This window comes from Struthio camelus, chromosome 3 (assembly GCF_040807025.1).
Source record: "Struthio camelus isolate bStrCam1 chromosome 3, bStrCam1.hap1, whole genome shotgun sequence".
Classification (NCBI taxonomy): domain Eukaryota; kingdom Metazoa; phylum Chordata; class Aves; order Struthioniformes; family Struthionidae; genus Struthio; species Struthio camelus.
The window spans coordinates 82123829-82147745 of record NC_090944.1 but is presented as its reverse complement, the minus strand read 5'-3'; the positions used below and the strand labels follow the sequence as shown (position 1 = coordinate 82147745).

General features: G+C 42.0%; 1 protein-coding gene across 3 annotated transcripts; it reads right to left on the bottom strand.

The window, feature by feature from the left end:
• Window positions 1-709: 709 nt before the first annotated feature.
• On the bottom strand, window positions 710-22802 carry ZC3H12D (zinc finger CCCH-type containing 12D). 3 transcript variants are annotated; one of them, XM_068938781.1, is made up of 7 exons: window positions 22544-22802; window positions 17815-18254; window positions 12888-13027; window positions 11581-11815; window positions 9645-9751; window positions 4163-8802; window positions 710-3245 (listed from the first exon to the last, which is right to left on the bottom strand). In XM_068938781.1, the coding sequence occupies exons 2-6, from the start codon at window positions 18195-18197 to the stop codon at window positions 7778-7780; spliced, it is 1890 nt and encodes a 629-aa protein (XP_068794882.1). In that variant the 5' UTR covers window positions 18198-18254; window positions 22544-22802; the 3' UTR covers window positions 710-3245; window positions 4163-7777. The 3 variants fall into 3 exon arrangements, with proteins under 3 accessions (XP_068794882.1, XP_068794883.1, XP_068794884.1); XM_068938782.1 differs by having other exon boundaries at window positions 22572-22802; XM_068938783.1 differs by lacking the exons at window positions 17815-18254; window positions 22544-22802 and adding an exon at window positions 13571-14219.
• Window positions 22803-23917: the final 1115 nt, after the last annotated feature.

Sequence of the window (23917 nt, the reverse complement as noted above, 5' to 3'; positions counted from 1 at the left end):
ATGTTAAGAATGTGCCAACCTGGAATTCTAAACTTAACCCTGAGTGACTTTTCCAGTATCGCGCCCCTAAAAGGGAAGCCTGGCAGTAGAGCCTGGGCACCAGCCAAGATAAATCCTGAGCAACGAATGTCAGCGCAGTAGTAACTTAAACTGCAGGTAGGAGGAAAATAAAAAGATAGAACACACAGCGGAATGAAATGCCTGCTTTCTGAAACCCTTTAGTTAAATGACCCCATGTTTGGCTCTCTCTCCCTACTTTGCAATCTGAGGCAGTACAGCATATTCTAAGGCAGTCCAAGCTGCTGTATGCGTTTTTATAGCCATTTAAACATAAAACATATGCTAAAGTTAATGATGCGTAAATGTAGTGTATTTCAGGTCCGGGTACTAAGATGCAAACTAGCAGAAGATGCCTTAGAAGCTATTTAGCTGGTGTGATCCAACCTCATATGCATCTATGAGAAGCTCCTTCAAACTCCTAGAGCCCTCTTGGAGAGGGTGTCAAGGTGAACAGGAGGCAAAGTCTCTTAATGTGGAGCAGACTTGAAATTCTACTGCGCAGCCTTCCAACGTGTGCTGGGCTGGCTCTGTTTGAAGGTACGGGCTCCTAAACCACGATGTATGAAGCGTTTACAATCCCAAGTAGTCATTCTACAATTTCAAATGTTTGTATGGGTAATTTCACCTGAATAATGATGCCTGTTTGGTGTTATCTTTTTTTTTTTTTTTTTTTTTTTTTAACGCATAAAGAGCAGTCTGCTGCTTGGACTTGTCTGAATTGGACTAGCTTGTGAAACCATTAGCCCTTGAGTATCAAATCCATTGTTTCTAGTGCTACCACGTTGACATCTTGTGGTGTTTTTTTAAACCATAGTGTTTAAAAAAAAAAAAAAAAGTGTAACCTGATTGGTATACATCTTACAGATGTTGATTACTAGATATTTCCAAGATGCAGTCCATTTGTCTGTACTTTTTCTTTCAGCAACTCTACCCTGTTTCAGCTCTGTTGAACAAATGCAAACACTGGAACATCAAAGAGCAAAGTGCAGATGCTGACATAAACCAGTACCTCCCAAATAGCATCCCCAGTTGCATATGCAATATCATGAAAGATGAACAGAAACAATCACTGAAGATTTTTCCTGTTTTTCTACTCCTCTAGAACATTCCTTCTCTGCCCCTTTTTCCATAATACTGTTATTTTGACTTTGATTTAAATCGACATTCATATTGCTTTCCTCTTCTGCAAGACTTAAATATGTCCTGTGTAACTTAAGAAAGATGCTCTAAATGTTTAAAGATCTTCCATCTGCTTTTTTAAAACGGACCCAAGGCTCCAAATCCACCACATGTCATATATTACAGAATTAGTCATTATGAGCAAAAGAATATTCAGATGCTGAAGTTCTTATCCGAGAATGTTTCGCTGCTGGAAATAACATTTTTACAAGCTTCTGTATTCCCTTTAGTCTCTTCTAACAGGATCTCCTGGGGGGAGAACTTAGTATTTCTCATTCCGATGATAGTTTTGAGTAACGTTTATAATTGTCTGCCAATGGTTGTGTGTTTTTTGGCAATAACAAATCATATTCAAGTGTGCTTCCCTGTTGCAATTTCTTTAGCACTGCTTTTAGAGCAGTGATTGGATGGACCCCAGCTTTTGCCAGGCTGTCATGGGGTTTATGTATTTGGCTTCCCTGAAGTTGTAAAATGTGCTATTATTTATGGAGTATATTTTACCATTTACCATTTTGAAGTGGTAAAAGCCTTCGCCTTCCTCTGCACTTCTCCTAGGTTATTTAGTAAATGTTGGTTAGTCTTTAGTCTTATTATACAGTTCTTATCTCTCTACAAATCTTTCACTGAACGTATAAGAATAACATTTCCTCCTTGGTAAAACTATATTTTATCTGGAAAAGATATTGCCAGACAGTGATGTCTGTTTTTCACATTCAACATTGTTGTACGTTGTCATTCTTAGAAGTTATTATAGTAGATACAACTTTCTGTTTAGTGCCTTCCTCATTTGCTTAAAATCTCTGCAGTGCGGATGTCAAATTCAGCAAGTTGATGATCGCAGGAGATCATCAACTTTAATATCTCTTTGCTCTTGTGTGAGAAAATTTAGTTCCATTTATCTGGTTTGACTGTTTTTATGCCATCTGTGTTTTGCTGTATGCTTCTAGTTCATGGCTTTATTCCTCCATTCAATGTTGTAATGCTCTTTTGCCTTCTGTATTAAACTGGTAGTAAATTCTCTCAACCTTACTGTTTTGGTGGCAGGTGAAGAATAAATGTTGTTTTTACGGTAGGATTTAATGCAGTTAGTCTCAAATGGCTGAATTTCTGCTAGTATCCAATTTAATCCTTAGAGAAAACTGTACAAAGTCAGCACAAGAAAGTGTGAATTTAACTTTGCCTCCATCTTGATGCACAAAGAACCTATGCTGGCAAGACTGTTTTAAGGCAGGAAGGGAAAATTGCTTGAGTATAGCAGATCTCTGCCAGGCTAAAGGTATGCATATTGAAGCTGAAAATAAACAAACAAGACTCCAATTTTGTTATGCGGCACTCTATATTAGAGGAAAAAACATAATTCGAGGAAGGGATGTCAGTAGGGATTTTTTTTATTAAAAGGATGATGAGGAAAACAAAAGAAAGGAGGATACCTGAAGGAGATGAAGGGAGAGAATGACAATAGAAATTCTGGATTTGAGAGTGAGAAGTACGGGGCAGAGCAGAGAAAATGGTGAGTGCCTGTAATGAGAAGGAAGCAAGGAATAGAGTTAAAGAAGAAATAAAGTTGGGGTGGTGGCAGGGGGTAGGAGGTGTATGGCTTCTGTGGAGATGGAAGAAAAGGGATTAGAGAAGCGAGGTTGGAATTTGTGACCTGCTTAAAGATGGATGTGACGGAATTTCTGAGACCAGTAAGAGCAGAAGAAAAAATGTGGAAAAACTAGGGAAGCAGCAGAAATTGTGACATAAGGGAAGGTCAGAGTGGTAACTGGCAACGTGATTATGAGGAGCAATTTGACACTGCCATTCACTCGCAGAGCTAGTTTGTCTCACTTGATTACTGTGTTTGCAGGCCTGCAAGCCCTGCATGCTCTGTAGCTTTCTGGCCCGCTGCCTTGCGTGTGCTGTCCTCGCGAACTGCTGCATTTCCAGCTTTGTTTCATTTGTGCGTTGGCTTCTGGCAGTGTATTCTTCTCTCCGAAAACATGCAAGGAAAATTCAGCTCTCGCCTTATAAAGAGCAATAGAGAGAAGAGGTTTTTTAAACAGACGTACCTAGTTTTGATTCTTTGCTGTGTCAGCACATTGGTAAGTCTTACAAAAGACTTTTTTTGAGCCTGCAGCAAGACTTCTACTTGTTTAAGATGGCGATCTCAACTGAGGGGGAGCATGAGCGGCCAAAATGCTATAATTGATTGATAGTTAAGGGAGTTTTATAAGTTATGTTTTTTTAGTAGTGCTAGCCACCAATGATGCTGTGAATATGAACCTGTACTTCTAAAAATTTCTTTTCCTCCACAAATTTCAGTCCAGCCTGCACATCTGAGGTAAATATTACAACAGTTTTATATGTGAGTGAATAAATAGACTTATGGTTGCAGAGTGAAGTAGTTACAGCTCTAGGAATAAAACAAGGATGTTCCAACGCCTGGCTTGGGGAGAGTCCGTGCAGAAGGTGAAAGATAATATCTAAGTTGCTATCTTAGAGATAATGCAGGTAAAGTACCTACATCCAAGGTACTAGTTTGTTTGTTAAAGGTTTTCACAAGGCTTTTTTTTTTTTTTTTTTTTTTTTTAACTTACAGAGTTGTTCCACCACACTCTGTAAAGTATAGGGCTTGCTTGGGTTTTCCTAGCAATCTAAGCACTTTTAAGCTGGAAAGAAACCATGAAGCCTGTCTTGTTCTACTTAAATGCTTGCGATTAGTTCAGATGTTTCCTTCAAAGTTGTGCCATTTTTTTATGGGAAGGGAGTTTAGAACGTTAACAAAATCTCTCAGAATAACTGACAAATGCGACGTGTTTGATACAGATACGGGGCAAGATTATCTACTTCATAGACTTGCTTTTGGCATTAAGTGTTATAGTATCTAAGATTACCAAATTATTAGTAGGCTTGTCATCAATGTGCTATGAGGGAGGCATACCTGTATATAAGCAGCTGAGTAAGGCAGGTATTGCGAGCTGCACAGGACGGTGCTGGATGTAGCTGTCAGAGGACCATGTTTGTTTTCCCTTCTTTTTACACACTGGAGGAGGAACTATAGCACAGGTGTCTTCTGCACATGACTTCTCAGTGAAATATTTTTATCCGGTTTCCGTAGCCAGTTATAAAGGACTGCCTCTCTGGCTTCCTAACGTTTGGGAAAGGGTGAGAATAGGCAAGGGAAGAGGATGTTTTTATATGTTTTTTGTTTGTTTTTTTTTATCTTAAGATTCATCTGGCAACTTTGCAAGTCTCCCATAGGAAAACAGTCTGTCTCCTGGAGAGCTGCTCTCACTACTTCAGTCTTCTGAAAGAGTCTTGACAACCAAAAAGCAAAGAGCATCAAGGGCTTTTTAAGGCTCTGAGCCTCTTGGGATATATGGATTCATTTTCAGCTTGGCAGTGAGGGCTGGACTCAAGTGCATCTCAGCAGAGATACCACAAACAGCAACATCCTTTTACAATGTCTGTGAAGAAGCTACGTACTCCTTTCTGTTAGCAGCCCCTTCCCTTACCCCATGGGTTGCCAAAGTCAAAAAAAATAAATCCTACTGTCTTGGAAAGCATAAAAGATTCTGCAGCGTGAAGTTCTGGGTCCCAGATGCTTACTCTGTGGTGAAATAATGAAATGGTTTGTGCTTTCTGTGGGCTTTTAGCCAATGGCAGAGTTGCTCTGAAGCACTCAATGACATAATACTGCTGCTGCGCTGCCCTTGAAACAGAAACTTCATGAGAAAAAGCTCATTTAGGAGATGAGCCAAGAGAAACCAAGTTCTGTTTCGCACCAAAGTTTGATTTATTTTCTCAAACACTTTCTTAGCAGAATGCATGTTCTAAGTATTTCACTGTAAGATTCTCTAGTAAATAGAACAGAAATGAAAGCAAAATAGTTATTAAACATCAAGAGAGCTGTGAAGTAATAACAAATCTGCTTTAAAATGTTAGGGAATTTCTGTGCATTCTCGAAGAAAAGCTTATGCTTTTCATCTGCAAGCTGAGGACACTATATAAAGGTTATCATGCTAGTTTTACTAAATATTTAAATACTTTCTGTATTGAAATATGTAATGTACATATCAGATGTAAAAAGAAGTTGACGTGTGTGGTTATAGCCGCCTCTATTGCTGCGCATCTATTTTCTGAGTATGTCAAAGGCATTTTTGCATCTCTGATATGAGGAAAGGCTGAGAGAGCTGGGACTATTCAGCCTGGTGAAGAGAAGACTGAGGGAGGATCTGATCAATGTGTAGAAGTATCTGAAGGGAAGGTGTCAAGCGGTGCCCAGCAATAGGACAAGAGGCAGTGGGCACAAACTAAAAAAAATGAAGTTCTCTCTGAGCATGAGGAAAAACTTCTTCGCTGTGAGGGTAACTGAGCCCTGGCACAGGTTGCCCAGAGAGGTTGTAGAGTCTCCTTCCTTGGAGATATTCAAAAGCCGCCTGGACGCAATCCTGGGCAGTGTGCTCTAAATGACCCTGCTTGAGCAGGAGGTTGGACTAGATGATCTGCAGAGGTCCCTTCCGCCCTCAATCTTTTTTGATTCCATGATTTTTTTTTCTCCACTCTGCATCACAGTTTTGTGCATGTATATATGTGTACACCAGTAGTTTGAAAAGCTCCTGCTACAGGTGGTTCAGCATTCCAGTGAGCGTATAGTCGCAATATAAGCACTTAATCCAGTAAATGTCTCCGGCCAGTTTAATGTGTTGAAAGAACAAGCGCTTGCATAGCCTATTTCAGAGCAAATAAAGACGGCTGTGGTACCCACATACTTTTCAAAGCAATTCATGGGACACTTATTGAATGGCTTTGTTTTAATGTAATTTCTAATCTCTGTGTATTTTACTGTGGATAACTTATAGACTGAGCCAGGAAACTATCAAAACTATTTATAATGGCTATGATTACTGGAAAATTTCTGACTCATTGAAAAAGGTTTTTGGTTGGTTGGTTGATTTTTTTTTTTTTCTGCGAAGTAAAGTCATACACCTCGCAACTCTATTACAATTGGAGCCAATCACCCTGTGAACAAAATCAATTCAGCTTACTTATTTCCTTAAGGTTCTTTGAATAAGCTAAGTTGCCAGTGGTTTCCAGAGGGAAACTGGCCAAAGTAGCTCTACTATTTAAAAAAAAAAAAAAAGCATCATGTGATTAATATCACTAAGGTAAATTGCTATCCCTGAGTCACCTTTTCTGAAATACTACAATTCAGAGGTGTCAGCCTGCTGGTGCTGGGAAGAGAGGTATGTTTAATTTGTGCCTGGGACCATCATCATTCATTGTAATGGATCTAATAGAGATGTTCTGCAATGTGAGAGATTTTATAAACAGCACCTGAATGTTGGACTTTTAAGCATTGGTGCAGAGAGGCATAGAATAAAAAAAAAAAGTTCAAAAGCACATTATTCAGGGGATAAAGTGCACTAAATGTTCATTTTATGTGTTACAGACTTTTTAAAACATGTCACACTGACAAACTTTAGTAAAATGCCAAAAACTTTCCAGGATTGACCTTAATATTTGAACAATAGCCTAAAGAATGCAGTGAAAAATACAGAGGCTAGCACCTGCACAGCTTACTGAAACTCAAACATGTCCCTGCAGAACACAGTTAAATGTTTGTAATTATAACCAGCTGTACTACTAGGCCATATTTGGTAATTAAAGGTTAATTCAACCATTGGTTTCATGTTCACCAGAACAGAAAAATTTTTTTCTTGCTGTAATAATCTGTATTAATTCAGAAAAGAAAAGACAAGCCTGAGCTTTTGAGCCACATCAGGATTTATGTTAAAGATGACTTTCCCCATTTGAGTTACAGTGTGCATGTTCCTTGAAAAAAATTACCTGCCGTTGTTTCCAAGTGTACGGGGGAACTTCTACTAGGCATTTAGTAGATTCACAGCATAGTGTTTATATAAACCTAGTCCTCTCTTTTGAAGTTCACTGAGGTAGGGCTGGGCCTATATGACATTGTTGCTTTAGTAATTAAAGACATCAGGCAATAACAAGGAACCAAAGTCACCTTGCAGCAGACAGCACAGACCAGGGTTAAGAGAAATATGCCAAATTCCTACTTCAGCTAATTCAGAAAGCTAGTGCTAATCAGCCCCATGAAGAGTCCTACAGTGAGACCTTTTGGGAATGGGTCTTTTACAGTAGTTGAACTCCTATGCTAAGACTTTAAAACTGGTCTAGTGTTTCAAGGAATTAATGAAGAGCTATACCATCCTGAAACCAGTCAACAATGAGGTTCAATGCTCTCAGCTCAATTAGGCTGAGCCCTCTCATTGGCTTCAAAATGACTTTGTTGTGATTTGCACCCTGGGAGGCAGGCCAGTGTATGCCTGTAAAGACAGGGGGGGGGTGCTCTCATGCCCCTTGCAACACAGCTGGAGTGGGGGGGGGGGGGAAGGAGGAGGGGAATGCTTAACTTGTGCTAGTTGAACTGCTATAACATCTTTCAAAGCCTTTATAACACTGATTTAAATGTCAGAGTAGCAGCTTTGTCCCCAGAACTTGTGCTTATGGAGAAAGGTTTAATCTGGAGATTTCACAAGTTTCTGTGTCTTTGACTTAGTAAAATTAAGCTAGTGATATCCTTGAGATCAGGGTACAAAGCCATGACTTTCTTCACCTCATCAGAAGGGAAAATGGAGCACAGCTCCCTCTGGATAGTTGCTTGCTGGCCAGAAGGTGGCCTCACAGCTCGGGTGGGCCAGTAATCACAGTAAGTGGCATCTGGGTAAGCATATGCTTTCTGGAGGAGGCCAAGCCCATTGCTGGAGTCTAAGAGCAAGGGCTGAGATGGAGGCTGGTTGGGGAAACAGTGCTGCTGCTGTAGCTGATGCTCACTGTGGAAGTGAAGTGGGTCAGGGGGAGGCGCTGTAGGAGGTGGCATGTGCTGAGCTCGATCAGGGACGTAATGGCTCTTCTGACCCAGCCTCGCTGGCACTTGCATGCTGCAATGGTGCTGAGGCCAGCTGTGGTCTGGGTGCCTCCCCCCTTGAGCAGATGGAAGTATTATTTGATGGAAGCAGCATCTTGGTAAGCAGCTACAGTCCAAACTATGGTGGTGGTGAGGCATCAAGTATGGATTGTGCCTGAGGTTGCAACAGTAATGAGGACTGTCCGTCACCTCTTGGTCTTGAGAGACACATAGGGACCTATTTTTACCATACGTATCATCACTGATCAATAACCCTGACATCTTTTCCATGAGGTTTTGGTCTCTCCGTAGGTCTGGCTGTAACAACCGCTGGTCCAGTTCCACTTCAGAGTTGGGGCTACTGGCCCAGGCACCAGCTGACTGCTCATGATAGCTCCCCTTGGACCACTCTGCACAGCAGCAATCCCCTGCACAGCTGCTGGCTTCTTGCAGCATTTCTGTACAGGCATCATGAGGTATATTCTCTCCTCCCACCCGGCAGGGAGAGAGTTTACTCTTCTCTTCCTCTTTCCCTAGGCTTAATGAGACCTTTATTTTGGCTCTGAGCTCATCAGCAACTGATAGGTGAGCTTGATGCGATCTTTCTGGGTGGTAAAATTTGCATTTACTGCCGTAAGTGCATTTTTTTCCTGAAAGAACCAAAAATCAAACAGGAGATTGTTAATCAGCTTTTACTGCTAGTAACACACTTAGTTCTAGGGAAAATTAGTAAGCATGTACAAGGGTGTGTACATGGACAGAGGAGCACAGACAGAGGAGAAGTGCTGTTTTCCAGTCTTGTTATTTTGACCCCAGATTTAAACATTGCTGACCTAAATAGCAGGGTGAAGCAGTAGTGAAAGGAAGTAAGTGGCTCAGAGTTTTGCCGACCACCTGCTGCGTAAATCAGCGTGAAGAATTAGGTCCATATTGGAAGTGGTTGAAATTCATTTATGTTCAGGTTGCTGCACTTGCTGATAGGTTAGGAGACCTAATGCTACAAAGGGCTGCTTTAAAAAATGTTGTAAGGATTTCTCTCTGAGAAAACCCCAAATGACTAGAAAGTTGCTCGGGGAGGAAAAATAAATAAATAAATAAATAAAGTATACACACACACACACACACACACACACACATTTGAATGGCCTTTCCTAAGTGTTATTACATACTGTAATGTGTAAAGCATGTGCAGCCGAAAGGGGTCAGCACAGGCACTGCACTGGTTTTGGTTGCTATGAATGGGTGAGGATGCAGGAATGAGAAACAGCTGCTGCCTTTGCTGAGGCTGAAACCATTTAAATGGGGGGGGGGGGGGGGGCGGGGGGAAAGCATCCCACTTTTGAGCAGCTCTGGCCCAAGGCTCTACCACACAAAGCCTGAAGGAGGAGAGCACATGGCAGTGACACTCTCCCTTCCCTGAAGGAAGGCGCAGCGGAGACGCAAGGCCCAGGAGGAAGACTAGTAACAGTTCACAGCATTGCAAGAAACCTACCATATGGGCATGGTTGCCATTTTGGTTCAGGAAGCACTGGCTTTTTGCTGAGGAAATTATTAAGAGTGGGTCCATGACGGCCTAACGGGTCATCAGGAGGCATAAACCTAAAAAAGCAAAGGGCACAGGAGTAACAAAAAAAAAATACCTTGAATGTTTGGATCTACACTGTTGTCGCAACTTATTGCATAAGCTTATGGCAGGAAATTCTTGTGATCTTTTCAGAGTCTGATCTCCAGAAGTTAGGCTGCATTTTTAGACACAGTGCGCTCCTGGTTGCCAATCCAAGAATACTTCAATCAAAAGTTCATATAGCTGTTGTTCTTTTCTATGAACTTAACATAATTGGAAAGACGTTGAGGCTTGGCATAGCTCTGGCCTGTCAGCAGCCAGGAACATTGCAATTTCCCTTCCTTTTTCTCTGAAACAGCAGAAGACATTATGTGAACCAAGTTCTTAATCTGTACTCACAGCACTGTGGTCCTCACTGGTCAGCTCACTTCCACAACAAACATTTTCCGCTTACTAAATACTTCTAAAGGAAGGGTGTTTAAAGCCACCACTTAACTCGGAGCTAAAGTTTGATCATTCAGCTAGTGCAATAAACAGGCCAAGTCTTTTCAACAATTCAGTAAGGCCTCATGCTAGAAGACCCAGAACATGGTCAGATAAACCATTCTTCTGTGCCAGTACTTGAATGTAATGCTTCAGGAAGAAAACCTCTGTAGCATCTGTAGATTTGTTTGCAAATTAATCATCTTGGCCACACTCATCTGTGGAACAATTCGCTAGTTTTCTGTTAAATATCACTGGGCCATTGCATGAAGGGATGTAACAACTGGAAGGGAGGGGAGGGGAGTCAGTGAGGGAATTTGTTTATCTCTGCAGTGGAACTGAAACGTCCAACTCCGGGCTGTGGTTTTTGAGAGATTCCCAAAGCTGTACGAGAGGGTCTCCCTGAAACTATTCAAACACATTTTGCAAGAACAACAGGTAGACTTTCTGTGGCAAGGGTTCTGAGAGTCTGGCAATCCCCACAAAGTAAAAAGGAAGATACCATATAAATATTTGTAACCTGTTAGTAACTAGAGAAGCAGTCTCTTCCTAGTTGGCGATAACAGCCTGGACCTTTGAGAAACACAATTTGTTGATGTTTAGTTATTGTATTTCTGTAAACAACATCATTATAAGAAAATTGAAATTCAGTGCCAAGTACTTCCAGTTTTGGTGGCTAGAGAAGTGTCAGTGCTGATAAGTGAGCGTGCTGTGTGCTGCACCTTGAGGAGGCTTCTCAGCTACCTTATTAGCACACGCTGGACATACTTCTCTGAGTGAATTTCAAAGCTAAATTGACTACCAGCATCTCTGTCGCTAAGAAACTCAGACAAGGTTAGCATGTAGAAACAAAGCAGCATGCAGTTCACTCTTAGAGACACTGTAGTTTGTTAATGAAAACCTCCTTCAGTGGGGATAATTAAAGGGTTAGAGAAACCAGGTTCTTATTTCCCTTCTTCTAGAAGGTTAAGATTATAAAAGCATAGGAACGAGCGCCGTTCTGTCCTCTAGAGAAATTAAAAATACTGCCAGATAGCCAGCCTCCTCTCCTTGATTTCATTCTGTTATACTGCTATGAAATAGAATGGGAAAGATACAGGGCCATGGGTAACGTCACAAACTGGATGGGCAACAGGCGAAGCTGGTCACTAATAAATACTGCCAGTCAAATAGAGAAATTGACTGAGGAGCAACATGGGGTTTTAAGACCAAAGCTGGGGAAGCAGCAGCTGAGGAAGAGGGGTAAGAAAAGTTGCAGTAAATTCCTCTCTCAGAAATAGACTCCTGTACTCTGATTGCTGGTTAGAGCTGCACTGATGTTTGAGCCAACTTGTCTCGTAATGCTTAAATCTAACATTACTTAACAACAACTGTCTCTTACCTGTTACTGACAAAAGAGTACATGAGTAGTCGCTGCTCAATGAACCATTTCCACTCAGGGTTTTCATTTTGGAGATCCCGGTAATGGTCATTGGAAACAATGACTCCATCTTTCTCATAAGCAACTTTAACTATATAGCGATCATCATAGCAAACTACTCTCTTGCCTTTCACCTTCCGGGATGGGGTATACACAAGAATCAATTGCTTCTCAAGCTCTTCAAGAATGTGCTGATCTGGTGGTAGGGGAGAGCAGAAACAGAAGGGAGAAACAAAAGAAAGAAATGAATCAGTCATCATCAGTAATGAGCAAGCGTCAGTCATGTGCTGCTAGAATCCTACAAGAATCTAAAAATGTCTTCACACATTAGGATACTTTAAGAAGTGGTGCAATCTTCAGATGCACTGGCATCAAGTAGATGGTCAGCAACTTAAATTCTAGGTCTTCTATAAAAGCATCTAACCATAAAATTTAAGATGCTTTTCTTATTCAATTTTTAAATCTTGTTCGTGAAAGGAAGGCTTGAATTCTATGCCAGGGGTATGCTGAACCCCTGTAATTCATTTTATGACCCAGTAGATGCTAGAAGGCTCATAACCTTCCCTTGTATGAGTTTTGCTGGGAGACAGATAGAATATGCCTGACAGAAAAATCACTTCTCTGCCATTGAGGACTTCCTGTCATTCCTGCCTAGCACACTGTAAGCATTAGGACTACACAGAAAGGCAGATCCCTAGTCTTCTCATCTGTAGCTGCAGTTGCATCTCTCGCTCATCAAGCTCCTGGCACAAATTTTGCAGATTGATTTCCATATGGTGTAAATCTCACCACCCTCCACATACTTCGGCTGATGCATTTCTTTCTCCCAGAAGAGGAACCTATATAGCTCCTGTATCAGAGTAACAGGTAAGCAGAAAATGGTCATACAGTAGTGGACACTGAAGATACTACTGTATCTTGATGTGGCATATATCTACTCCGAAACAATGTCATGGTCTACTGGCTGCCCTTAAAAGCTCTGCAGTCTCATTGTAACAAACTCATTCTTCGGCAACTCAGCCAGCAGAAACTTGTGCTTTTGAAGCAGACCGTTCCAAGCACTGTAACGAAGGTTTGTATGCAGTTTTGGTTGCCAGCCAAGAGCATGCATGTGGCAATAAATTAATGACTAATTTAAGTGGTGCAGACCTTACACCCAACTTGCAATGTGCTTGCCTTTATGCGGCAAAACTCTACTGGACTCTTCACACTCCCTGTCTCCAACTGCACCTAGAGTTTGCCAAATTATGCTTGGGATGCCAATCTACCTGCAATGGGACTGTCTTGTCGAGGGGGTTCCTTTCTCCAGGACGGGACAAAAACCTTGATGTATGTGTGTCCCCTCTGTCGGAACCAATCCACGGCCAGCCGGATCCCCCAGCAGGAGAATACTTCTTTGTTTCCATGGCTATAAAAGGGAGGTATGGTGAGGCAAAAAGTTTTCAGGAAGCTTACAGAGTTCTCTTTAACTGAATCAGGAATGAAAAGGTAAAACAAACAGCTTTTGCATCATTCACCAATTTTCAAGAAAACAACCACCAAGTCCTGAGCAGGATGTCCTCGTTGGAAAAATTGAAACGCCTCCACAGAAACCAGAAACTATTTTGTCTGAAGCAGTTTAGATACTTTCAAAATAGAGATATTCCAGCCCCAATTTCTGTGACCCATCTGCTACCTAAGCCTATTGCTTCAATCTGTATCTAGATAAACTTGGATCCTAAAGTAGGAGCAAGATCTTAGGCTGTGTCAGACCCTTGCCAAGACTTGCCTTGACCATTAACGTTTTGAGGAGGGAGCGTTTCTTCCAACAAGAGCAGAAACCCATGAGGCTATCCTATATGAAATAAAATATAGGTTTTTTTTTTTTCCCTCTGTAACAGTGGAATATGTACACATTTTTATGTTTGAGTTGGTAGCAAGTGTAATTGCAGGTCCTTCTCCTGCTGCTGACCTCTTTTGGAAACAGGAGCCAAACTCTGGAGGAACACGAATTGTGAAAGGCAGGATGAGAACCCAGCCAGAGGCACCAGAAAAGGGACAAGATCTCAGTGGAGGCAGCCACAGATGCCTCAGACCCATCTTCATCTTGCCCTAGCTGGTAGATTTTCTTCCTTGCACAGAAAATCCCTGGGATATGTTTTATAGCAGAGGCAAGCAAAGAGATTCCAAAGAATTATTAGTATTCAAAACAAGATACAAAGCATCCCCAAGAAAACCAATTGGAGAACCTTTCTAAGTTGCCCTATTTGAAATTCTTACTGCTTGTCATTCTCTCATCTAGAGTTTGACTACAGTTCACGTGTAAAGGAAGGTAATTTGTTAACTACCTCCGTACAAGGAAACAAAAGCACAGGTTCTCCATCTAGACATCACGAGGAAAATAAATTCTACACAAAGGTCCTGAAATAAATAAACACCTATCAAAACCTCTTCCTTGTACTTTGAGCTTTCTGGATATCTCCACAATCTCACTCATGCTTTAACCTTTGCAAAATATACACATGTAAATGGCTCCTTTGCTCAATTACTACACCTATGTACAGTGACAGAATGGGTGAGAACAATGTCCCCACTCTTAAATCCTTCCCCCCCCCCAAATAATTCATGTCTAGATTCTATTCATCAGCCTCAAAAAAAAAAAAAAAAAGGTCTGTTTGCCATCTACTAAAACTTAGAGTGGTGTAATGGTGACCACAAATGAAAAATAGTGCAATTTGCAGGAAGAAATCAGGTTATTTATTAACTAATACTCAGGCAATAGGAAGTTTAAAAAGCAAATCATACCTATAATAAACCATTTGAAGTGGTTGACGCATCTAATTTCCATTACAGAACAACTGTTTTGTTTGTTTTTACAGGACAGGTAAATCCTTCAAATTCACCTAGACAGGTGAATTTTAAGTTCAGGTTATTTCTTCAAATAACTGCCTTTAAAGGGAAATCTAGGAACATCTTTAATGCCAGGAATCAAAGGTCAGTAAACCAGCAGCCTGCTTTAACAGTGACTAGTTGTTTATATAACCTTGTCAATTTTAGGAAAGTAATTTTAGATGTACCCACCACTGTAAAGGATAAAACAATCAAACCTAAGTAATTTATTTGGTCAGAAAGACAAGCAAAACACGTGAGAAGAGCCTGGAATCGTTTCTCAGTGTTTTCACTTAATCTAATTGCTGATACATTGCTATGGCCAAACTTGGGAGAAAAAAAAGCTACCGCTCGTACATCTATAAATAGCTTATACACATATGGTGCACTGCAATTTAAACATAACTGAATACTAATATCTGCTTTGCCATAGAAGAGGGACTTTAAATCAGTTTAACTCCAGTGTGGTGAATTTATGTTGCCCGACGACAGATTTGCCACGTTGGTCACCTTTCCAACACTCTCCCACAGTCTGTGGACCATGGCTGACCTGCCATAACTCTGTCCTAGCTCTCTCCCTCCTGCCAGCAACGCCGTATATCTTAGTTGTGTTGCAATCACCAGGACCCGTCTCACAGAAACCAAAGCAGCAATTTGGCCTGGCTACGAATGTGGTAATCAGTCCGTACTGAGGCTAACGTGAAGTTTGTTCTTTCTTTACTTATGCAATTCCAACCCTTTTTAAAAGAAATGTAGGTGAAACATCAGCTTTTTAAAAATATGACCGGCACAGTATAGGATACATCTAATCATGGCACAGTATAAGATAAAGCTTTGGCAGAAGGGAAGCAATTTAGCCACAGGTATGCACTATGATTTCCCAGTAGCCTGTACCTGAAGATAAGCTTTGTCCATGTCGGCTAACAAACAGCACGCTGGTCTCAAGTTTTTTTCACTAGTGAACAGCCATAATGGTTTACCAGGCACCACCCTAAGAGGGCACTAGGATTATACTCCGATTTTGGTACAACAGGCAATCACAGCCCTCCTTCCCCTATCTGCAGCTGCATTTTTCCACCTTCCTAGAATGTTTTAGGGTTGGTGGTGGAAAGCATCAAGAATCAACATTTATTCACTCTAGTAAGAACATAGCCAAAGCAGAGGAACTTAAACACCTACTTCAGGATTCAGCTCATCTAGGAAAAAGCCTCTGTTCGTGTTAGAGCTTAAAAACTAGACATGACTGCAAGCACTAGGCTAGATACCCTCTTCAGTGTGCAGTGAACAGGGTTATGACAGTTCCCTTTTAAGTTTTTAAGGAAAGGCTGACTGATAATTAGTGATTGCCAAAACATTCAATTAGTTTATTACCTTGGGGCATATAGCTCCTTTTCAAAACCTTTCACCTGCAATGGGCCCACAGTGCCAACTCTGAAACGTTCCATAAATAGCAGTCCCAAGGCAGAAATACAAATGCTCAAAACGATGTTTTTCTCCACACAGGCAACCATCTTTTCAACATTTTACAGCTTCATCCCTAACCTGCTGCTTCTCCTGCACATTTTTTTGTCATTGATAATGATGATGATGTTTTTACAGCAGGGACATGTAACATCCTTTTTTCCTGGCTGCATTGCAAGCAGCCCTTCTCCATGTGACAGCAGCAAACCAGAAATATTAAAATAAGGATACGGAAAGCATTCACCAAGCCCATCCCATTAGCCAGAGGCAAATGACATTCAGCACCACTTTGGAAAGGCATGCAGGACAGGAAAACAGCTCCTTCCAGGCTGTGTCCATTCAGCATGAAGTGACAAGCTCAATCGTCTTCTCAACTGTTGCAAGCAGTCTTTAACTTTATCAGGCCTTTCCCAAGACAGAGGCTGGGGATGTCTGAGAAGAGCTGTAAAATATTTGCCTTTCTGAAACTGAAAACTACTTAGCATTCCACTAATTCCTTTTAGGTGAGAGATAAGGAATCCATGAGCAAACAACAGCCTTTAATAATCTAACAGGCAAACATCACTCTCTCTTATTTGGAAATTCTTTGCTCTACAAAAAGGATTTTAATTTTACATGCCAGAAGCAGGGGCTCCTTGAAAACCCATTTTGAGTCTGTGGTCTAGGAAAGCAATATGACCTGTTAGGTCAAGCCACGTGCTGCACTCACCCATAACAACATCGGGTTTAAATGATCTCTGCCTGGAAAGTGCATAGGCAAGAGCTGGCACAGTGAGCAGGAGGGTACAGCGAGCAGACTGATTCAGATGGGATTTCTCTCTCCATCCAGAAGATGGCATGATTTGCTTAGTCTGCAGGGTCAGCTGCTCTGAATATACTTGTCCCTTTTGCCTTCCGACCAGAGGGGATGGGATCTTTCCGCGCACCAGAGATACCAAATGAGGAAGCCCCCCTCCCACTCTATTCCAGAATGGAAGGATTGGCTTGGCCCTGATTAGAGGAAAGGAAGCTGACAAGGAAAAATGGTGGTTACCCAGTGCATTCAGCACTCTTGACTGCCAGGCCTGAGAGGGGCTTCTGGCAGTTCATATTGCTCGGGTAAATAGAGGCCAAACCATTACTGCCTTTGGGCTTCCCATCCACATGGAAAAGCCAGGCTCTGCATCAGTGAGAGTGCTTTTACAGTGTTGGGACATATACTCGGGGAATATAATTGGCCTGGATGAATTGTTATGACACTTCCCAGAAACAGAACTATTTAAGGAGGAAATAAGACTGTTTAGTATAGAAGCCAATCATCAATTACCTGATATTCCTACAAAATGAAACCAGTACAAAACCCAACAAAATATACCAGCCAGGGACCTTGTTGGGATTTGCTTGCAACTCAAAACAAGACAAATATATTTTTGTTAGGAAACACTGCCACCCATCTTTATCTTCCTTCTCCTTCTTAAGTCAGTTAAGCTGTTCTGACTATCTGGTCCTCAGTTTTTCCCAGAAACACCTCAACATATAGGCTTAGAGATCCTGGGTACCCATTTGAAAAGGCAGTGAAACATCAATGATCAACGAAAAGGGAAACAGAGCTGTTGAATCCTATTGTTATAAACAATAGTAGCTAGCTAGCGGTTAGCTTACAAAAGGTTTTGTGTGTGTATTTACGGGCATAGAAACAGAAGGTCTAGTGTAAGCTATGCCCCAGCCAAAAAAGAAGAAGGAATAAAAGGGTGGTTCATCTATTATTCACCAAATACATCAGTGCACCTCCCACCCAGAGAAAAGAAAAAACATACTTCAAGCCATCAGCTTTGGAATTCAAAAGCTACTAAGGAAAAGAGATCCTCTCTAAGGCTCAGAGCTTACCTCATTGCAACGTTGCTGCCATCAATCACAATGGGTCTCAAGTGGCCAGAGGAATCACTTCCGTCTTCGCCAAGCCAGGGTGGCACGTCTGGAATGCTACCTGATCCTCGGGCGACCAGTTTCAGCGGGGCAGGCTGAACCTGGCTCTCCAGAGCTTGAGGTTTGCTCCCCATCCGAATTAGCTCTTTCAGCACATCATCCTCCAGAGCCTCTTGGCCCAGGTTCTCCAGCACTTTGCAGATGTCCTGCTTACCATAGCCCAGCTTGCAAAAAAAATCCAGCTTGCTCTGGTGCGCTTCCACTCCTGTTGTAGGAACTCTCCTGGAACGTGGTGGTACTGACTTGCTAGAAAGTGAACTAGCCAATGCCATCTTAGCAGGCATTTACGTGCCTTTAAAGGCAATGTTTCTGTCTTCACAGCCTCATCCAACAGGCATCAGCTTTAGGTGGGGGAAAGATTAGAAATAACAAAATGCAAGCGTTAAGGAAGAATGTATAATCTCAGTTATTTGTCCAATGTACAACAAAGAGACAATCTGAGTAGCTGTCTTCCCTCGACACTTAAGCATTTTTCTAGTCCGCTCTTATTTATAAGAACACTGGAGTGTTCCATGAAAAACTTGTCACACACCAGGCATTATGTCAGACAGGTGTCATCCTACTTCATGAGCTATGCAAGTTTCTTTGTACATATACACACATTGTATGCGTAAGTTTGTTCTTCAAACTTATCTCACAGGAAATGATATAAAAGACAGTGTAACCGGGGATTTTCAATTTGCTCAGTGCGGTTAATGAACTGCAGATAAAAATCTGTCAAATGTTGTGGGATGATCTCAGGTGCCATAGCAACTTAACAAGTACAGCAAACTTCATTAAGTGATTTAAGTAATCGTGCTATTTGCAAGGTAGCTTGGAACTCTGAAATCATTTTTTTTTTTTTAATATTACATTTCCTAGTATGTGCCTATATGTTTATACATAGACATACTTAAGAAATTTGGTCAGTCATCTGTTCCGATGATGCCTAACTTACTGTTTTCCTGTTATTTTCTATTTCAGTGAGGGGTTTTTTTTTTTTTCCTGTTTTCTGAAAGCTGTCAGGGTAGTGGTTGGAAGCACACAGTTCAAAAAGTGGTTTCAATTTCACTTAGATTCATTGTCAAGAGAAATTGCTAATTCAGAAATGAGCGTGCCAAAGTAGCAGCAAATATTGCTCAAGCTTCTCCAGGACTTCACTATATATGTTTCTGGTCTGCCCAGTGAATGAACATGATGGGCAGCACAGGCAGGCATACCCAAATTGCTTCAGTCTAACAAGTGTGACAACAGATGGACATATACAGTGACTACTCATCCATCAAACAAAATATTTTCAGATATGGTTGGCATGCTTGCACCAAAGCTTCTCTCACCACATCACCTCTGCAGTTATTAGTGCTACCTGGATTAAAGCTAGGGCTGATCCACCTACCGAGGTGTAAAAAACAAGCGTGACCCACTTCCCTTCACTGCAGCTCCACCCACAGCAGAGAACTGTGGCACTAGCGTAGACGGCTCACCAGCAGGGTCCAAGCTGGTCAGGGGAGAAGATGCAGCAGGTTCTGAAGCGCTCTGTGAGGCAGCCAGCCCCGATTCCTGAGGCTCTCTTGCCTACAGCACTGTGAAGCTTGTTAATCCCCCTTCCAGGGCCATCCCTGCCAACAAAGGGGCTCTGGGACCACCACAGTCTATCTGCAGTTCCCTCTCTTACGATTTAGACAGCATGTGATAGTACAAGCCCTAACAATAACTAGTAAAGGAAACAGAATTCGCTGCCAAAATTATCTTCATTACAAGCCCAAAGACGCAACCATACTCCATTCACACATGCCCCTTGCCAGCCAGCCAGCCCGCCCGCCCCCCACACAGCTTCCTTATCCCCTCTCTCTCCAGCTCTCACCTGCCACTTCTTCCTTCTCTCCCACCCGCTCTGACCCCTGCTCTTCCCAGCACTGGGCCATCTCAGCAGCTCAGAGGCTGCAAATGCAGCATGGAGGGACTAGAAACAAGAAGATGGGAGAACACGAGTGCAGCTCCTCCCCAAGGCATTGAGAGCCCCCCACCCCCCGCAGGGGGTATGGGGGGGATTTAGATAGTATTTGTTTAACCAATAACAGGAAAACTTGATTATTAGTTAATAACCCTTCCTACAACTTCAACCTTTGTTTTTCTGTATAAGCTTGTAACTTCAAGGTATTTTATGTGGAAGAAATTTGGAGCCCACTAAAAATGAGGAATAGCAACAACAAAATAAAGATGTCTTGATTATGCCATCTACATAAGGGAAAAGGAGCTACTACCTGTATTTTTCCATCTAAACAATAGCGAGTTGACCTGACTGGTTTCCGCACATACTGTGTGATCCATAAGTTTTGCTTTTTTTTTTTTTTTACATCTAATCTTTACTTTTAATTCATGGACGGAAGATGAAAGTGAGCTTTCCAGCTTTTCCAGTACAGAACTGATTTCTCAACTCTGAAATAGCTAGTCACTGAACTGAAATATATTAATATTTTTGTACCTGAAAAAAGCTCCAACTGTAACAGCTGGGCTAGTGATGTAGCAAACCCTACTTGCAGGTGTTAAGTCAGTAGCTCCAAACACTTCAGTCAACATGTACTACTAGATTTTTTTTTTGTCTAGATTATTTAATAAATTATTGTAAATGAAAAGCTGAAATGATTATCTGTCCTCAGGTCTAAAAGAAAATAGTGAATGCATAATTTAAAAGTCATCACTATTTTTTTTTTTAAGCCTTTATTTCTACTCATTCTGATGCTGACCTTACATATCAGCAATTTCCCATGTCAGTATGATACGGAGTTGTCTATAAGTTTGTCCTGCATTTAAATGGAAAGTAGGTGCAATTCAATTCTTCAGAATTTCACCAGATTTCTAACCATAGAGAGTGTAAAGGCCCCATTCGCCTCTCCCTGTGCACCAAACAGCCCCCTTCTGCAGAACTCTTAACCGCATGTGAACGTTTGCTGAATGGAGGCGGCTCACCAGAACGGGTTTTCTGACCCAGGGCCAGCCCTGCTTCACCAAAAGCCTCGAACGCGCAGCCTGCCTCTGCCCGTCGGGGGAAAGGACGCAAGGCACACTGTTCTGCAAGGCTTGGGACCCTCTGTGCAAGCAATGGGCCCCTTCAGCTTGGCGAGCTGCGGCAGTGCATGGAAAACACTGAGCTCTGCCCTGCAGCCTGGGATTTGCACCCTGCAGTATCAGCCTTCATCAGCAACGCTCTCCCTCTGTCAAGTTAACCACTGGATTTCTGCTACAGCTTGGCCAAGTATTAAAAATGAGCAATACTGTGACTGCAGGGTTTTCACCACAGAAAGAGCAAGTTTGAAATCCCGAGAGAAAAGCTTTGGTCACAGCTAATGCTGAGGTCCCTTTTAAGTCCCCTTATAAAGGCAGACTTAAATGATGATAAAGTTACTAACTTACACTTAGTAAAAAAAATCAATAGCATGAGCAAGTCCAACAGGTTGCTTATTGGTTGCTTATAACAAGCACAAAAACATATGACGAGGAGAAATTGTGTGTCTCAGAGTTCAGTAGAAGTTGTAAAATCCCATTTATAAACCTTACGAGCTTCATTTTCAAACCACCTGTATTTCCTCCCCTGCTTCTGCTCACCTTGCACCAGCTAACTCTGCTGGGAAGCTGCTCTTGTTTCTCCTCCTCTAATAATCAAAGTCTTCTCATTTCCAGACTAAACTTATCCACAGGTAATCATGTGTTCCTATGTTCTAGCTTAAAAAACAGTACTCTGTTTCTATAGCGTTGTTCCCCTTCTCAAATACACAAATACAGCTAGAAGGAACAACTTGAGTAACGTATTTACAAAAATTCTATCTCAATGTTTCAGCTAAAAAAATATCGCATTTGACCGAAAAGTTATGAGACCAGTCAAGGTCTTTTCTCTTTTCCCTCTTTTGGCAAATTTGGAAAATCAGAAAACAGTGATTTGAAAATTTTGCAGAAGCTTTCCAAACAACTATTGGTTACATTCCAAATCTTCTGCTTAACCTACTTTAGAGAATGGGTTTTGCCTAGTCTTTCCACCAGCTACATACTCCATTTGCAGCAGTACGAGCAGGAGCAGATCCCTTCAGGGCACCTGTTTGAGCAACACCTCCAACTGCCTCAGGCCACAGAACCGTCATGAGGATCAACTCCACTGAGGGGGAACGGGAATTACTCGAAGCCCACACAGAGGCCCCCTCTGGCCAAGAGGGGACCAGCCAGGGAGGTGGCTCCTGCCCCACTTCCGAAATTGTGGGGCAGGACCTGGCATTGATCAAGACAGAGCAGGTTTGGGTCTTTGAATCAGATGTGCGTGTGGAGTAAGGCCAGGAGCGCAAGGACAGCTCCATGCCATGGCAGTATTCCCCTTCACGTCTTAGATCTGTGCTGCCCCTTCCTCCTCTGTCCCCCAGAACCACGTCCCAAATCCACTGAGCCTACAAGCTCATTTGAGCATTTCCATGAGCTTTTCCTCTGAAAGAAGTTGCACTTTCAGATAAACAGGAATTTCTACATTTACAGATTACAGAGATGCACATAAAGTCTTTATAACAGACTCCTGATGGCCGAAAACTGAACGGCCTTTTCCTTCCCCACCTTCCCTGCTGCATTTGCTGAAATAATAGAAGCAAATGCCACAGAGGGCTGTACTCACAGGCAGTTCCACTTGCTCTGCACGTTACCTGACAGCTGCTATTTCTGAGTCCCAGGCAATATCGTCTCACCACTACTAGCATGCCAGAAACTGGATTCAGAGTAGTGCTGAGCTCACAAGGAAGTCCGCCAGTATTTAGAGACTTTATGACAAGGCTGATGTCAACTGAAAGCAAACAAGTACAGTGAGCAGGTTAGCACTCATTCTGCAGGAAGGTTTTACTTCCTCATTTGGCTGGCTGATCTTTCATTTAACTGTACAGGTTGATAAACTTTCACTTCATTTTTCAAAAGGGAGGGAGGAAAAGGAGGTTCCCAACACATCTCTATTCTGAGTCACAGGCAAAGACTAGTCAAATCCCTTCTGGCAGAAGTCCACAGTGCTGGGCAGTTAGAAGAATGCCATCTGTGTTCTGGGGCAAGTGAAAGTTTCCAGCAAGGATGTTTTACCAAATTATTTCTACTTGTTTTCTCCTCTGTGTGTCTGGTAAGTTCCTGGCCCTCAGAAAAAAATGAAAATAAATCATTTGGGTTAGCACCTGATATTGCAAAACCTCATTCAAACACATCCACATCTGGGGGGGGTCCTGGCCTACAAGACCACGCTAAAATAACTAACAAAAAATAACCTAACTTACTGGTGCCTCTTAATTAAAAGATCATATTTCAGAGAGACACAGCCTGTCTACAGCAAAGACTGGCAGAAGTTTCCCAATAGAAACGTGAAGTTTTCTTCTGCTTGTTCACTACCTTGCCACAAACAAACAAATGCCCCAAATCCACCTGGAGGTAGAGGGGAGGGTTCAAGAATCAAGGTGGAGTTAACCTCTGGGACACTTAAGATGCTGCAGACAGCTCTGCTTGGAGCACTGCCCTTTGCACATGGTGCTTCAGAGGGTGCGAGTACAACACTGCACAAGGAAAGCACCTCTGTCACCATCACAGGGACTTTTATCAGAGCAGATCTGCTCTTTTCCAGCTAGAAATTCCTCCCTGCTTGCTTACTTTGAGGGAAGAAGCAGAAAAAAAAAAATCTGAAAAAACACTTTGTAATAGCATACTGTTTCATCCATAGAAGGAGGTGGTTCCCAGTAAGCAAGCCTCACCCTTGCTTCCCTGCTCTCTCCGGTATGTCCAATCAGTCACTGAATAAAAAGGCAGCATGTACAACCTGATCTATCTTGCATACTGCTGCTTCTACCAGCAGCACAAAATTTGTTCTGATCCAGGATTGGGCAGGTTACAAGATAAAAAAAAAAAAAAAAAAAAAAACGGAAAATGTTCCTAAGGCCAAAACAAAACAAACTTGTTAGTTTTCTACCACCCACAACAACTATAACAGCAGAATATCCACTACCTTTGACTCCACATCCCT

Bases quoted from the DNA above. Each gene is read 5' to 3' on its own strand.
- ZC3H12D (XM_068938781.1), bottom strand. From the start codon at position 18,197: ATGCCTGCTAAGATGGCATTGGCTAGTTCACTTTCTAGCAAGTCAGTA. The intron at 11,816-12,887 runs GTAGATTGGCAT...CCCTACCACCAG, and splicing joins ACAAGACAGTCCCATTGCAG to ATCAGCACATTCTTGAAGAG. The intron at 8,803-9,644 runs GTAGGTTTCTTG...TGGTTCTTTCAG, and splicing joins ATGGCAACCATGCCCATATG to GAAAAAAATGCACTTACGGC.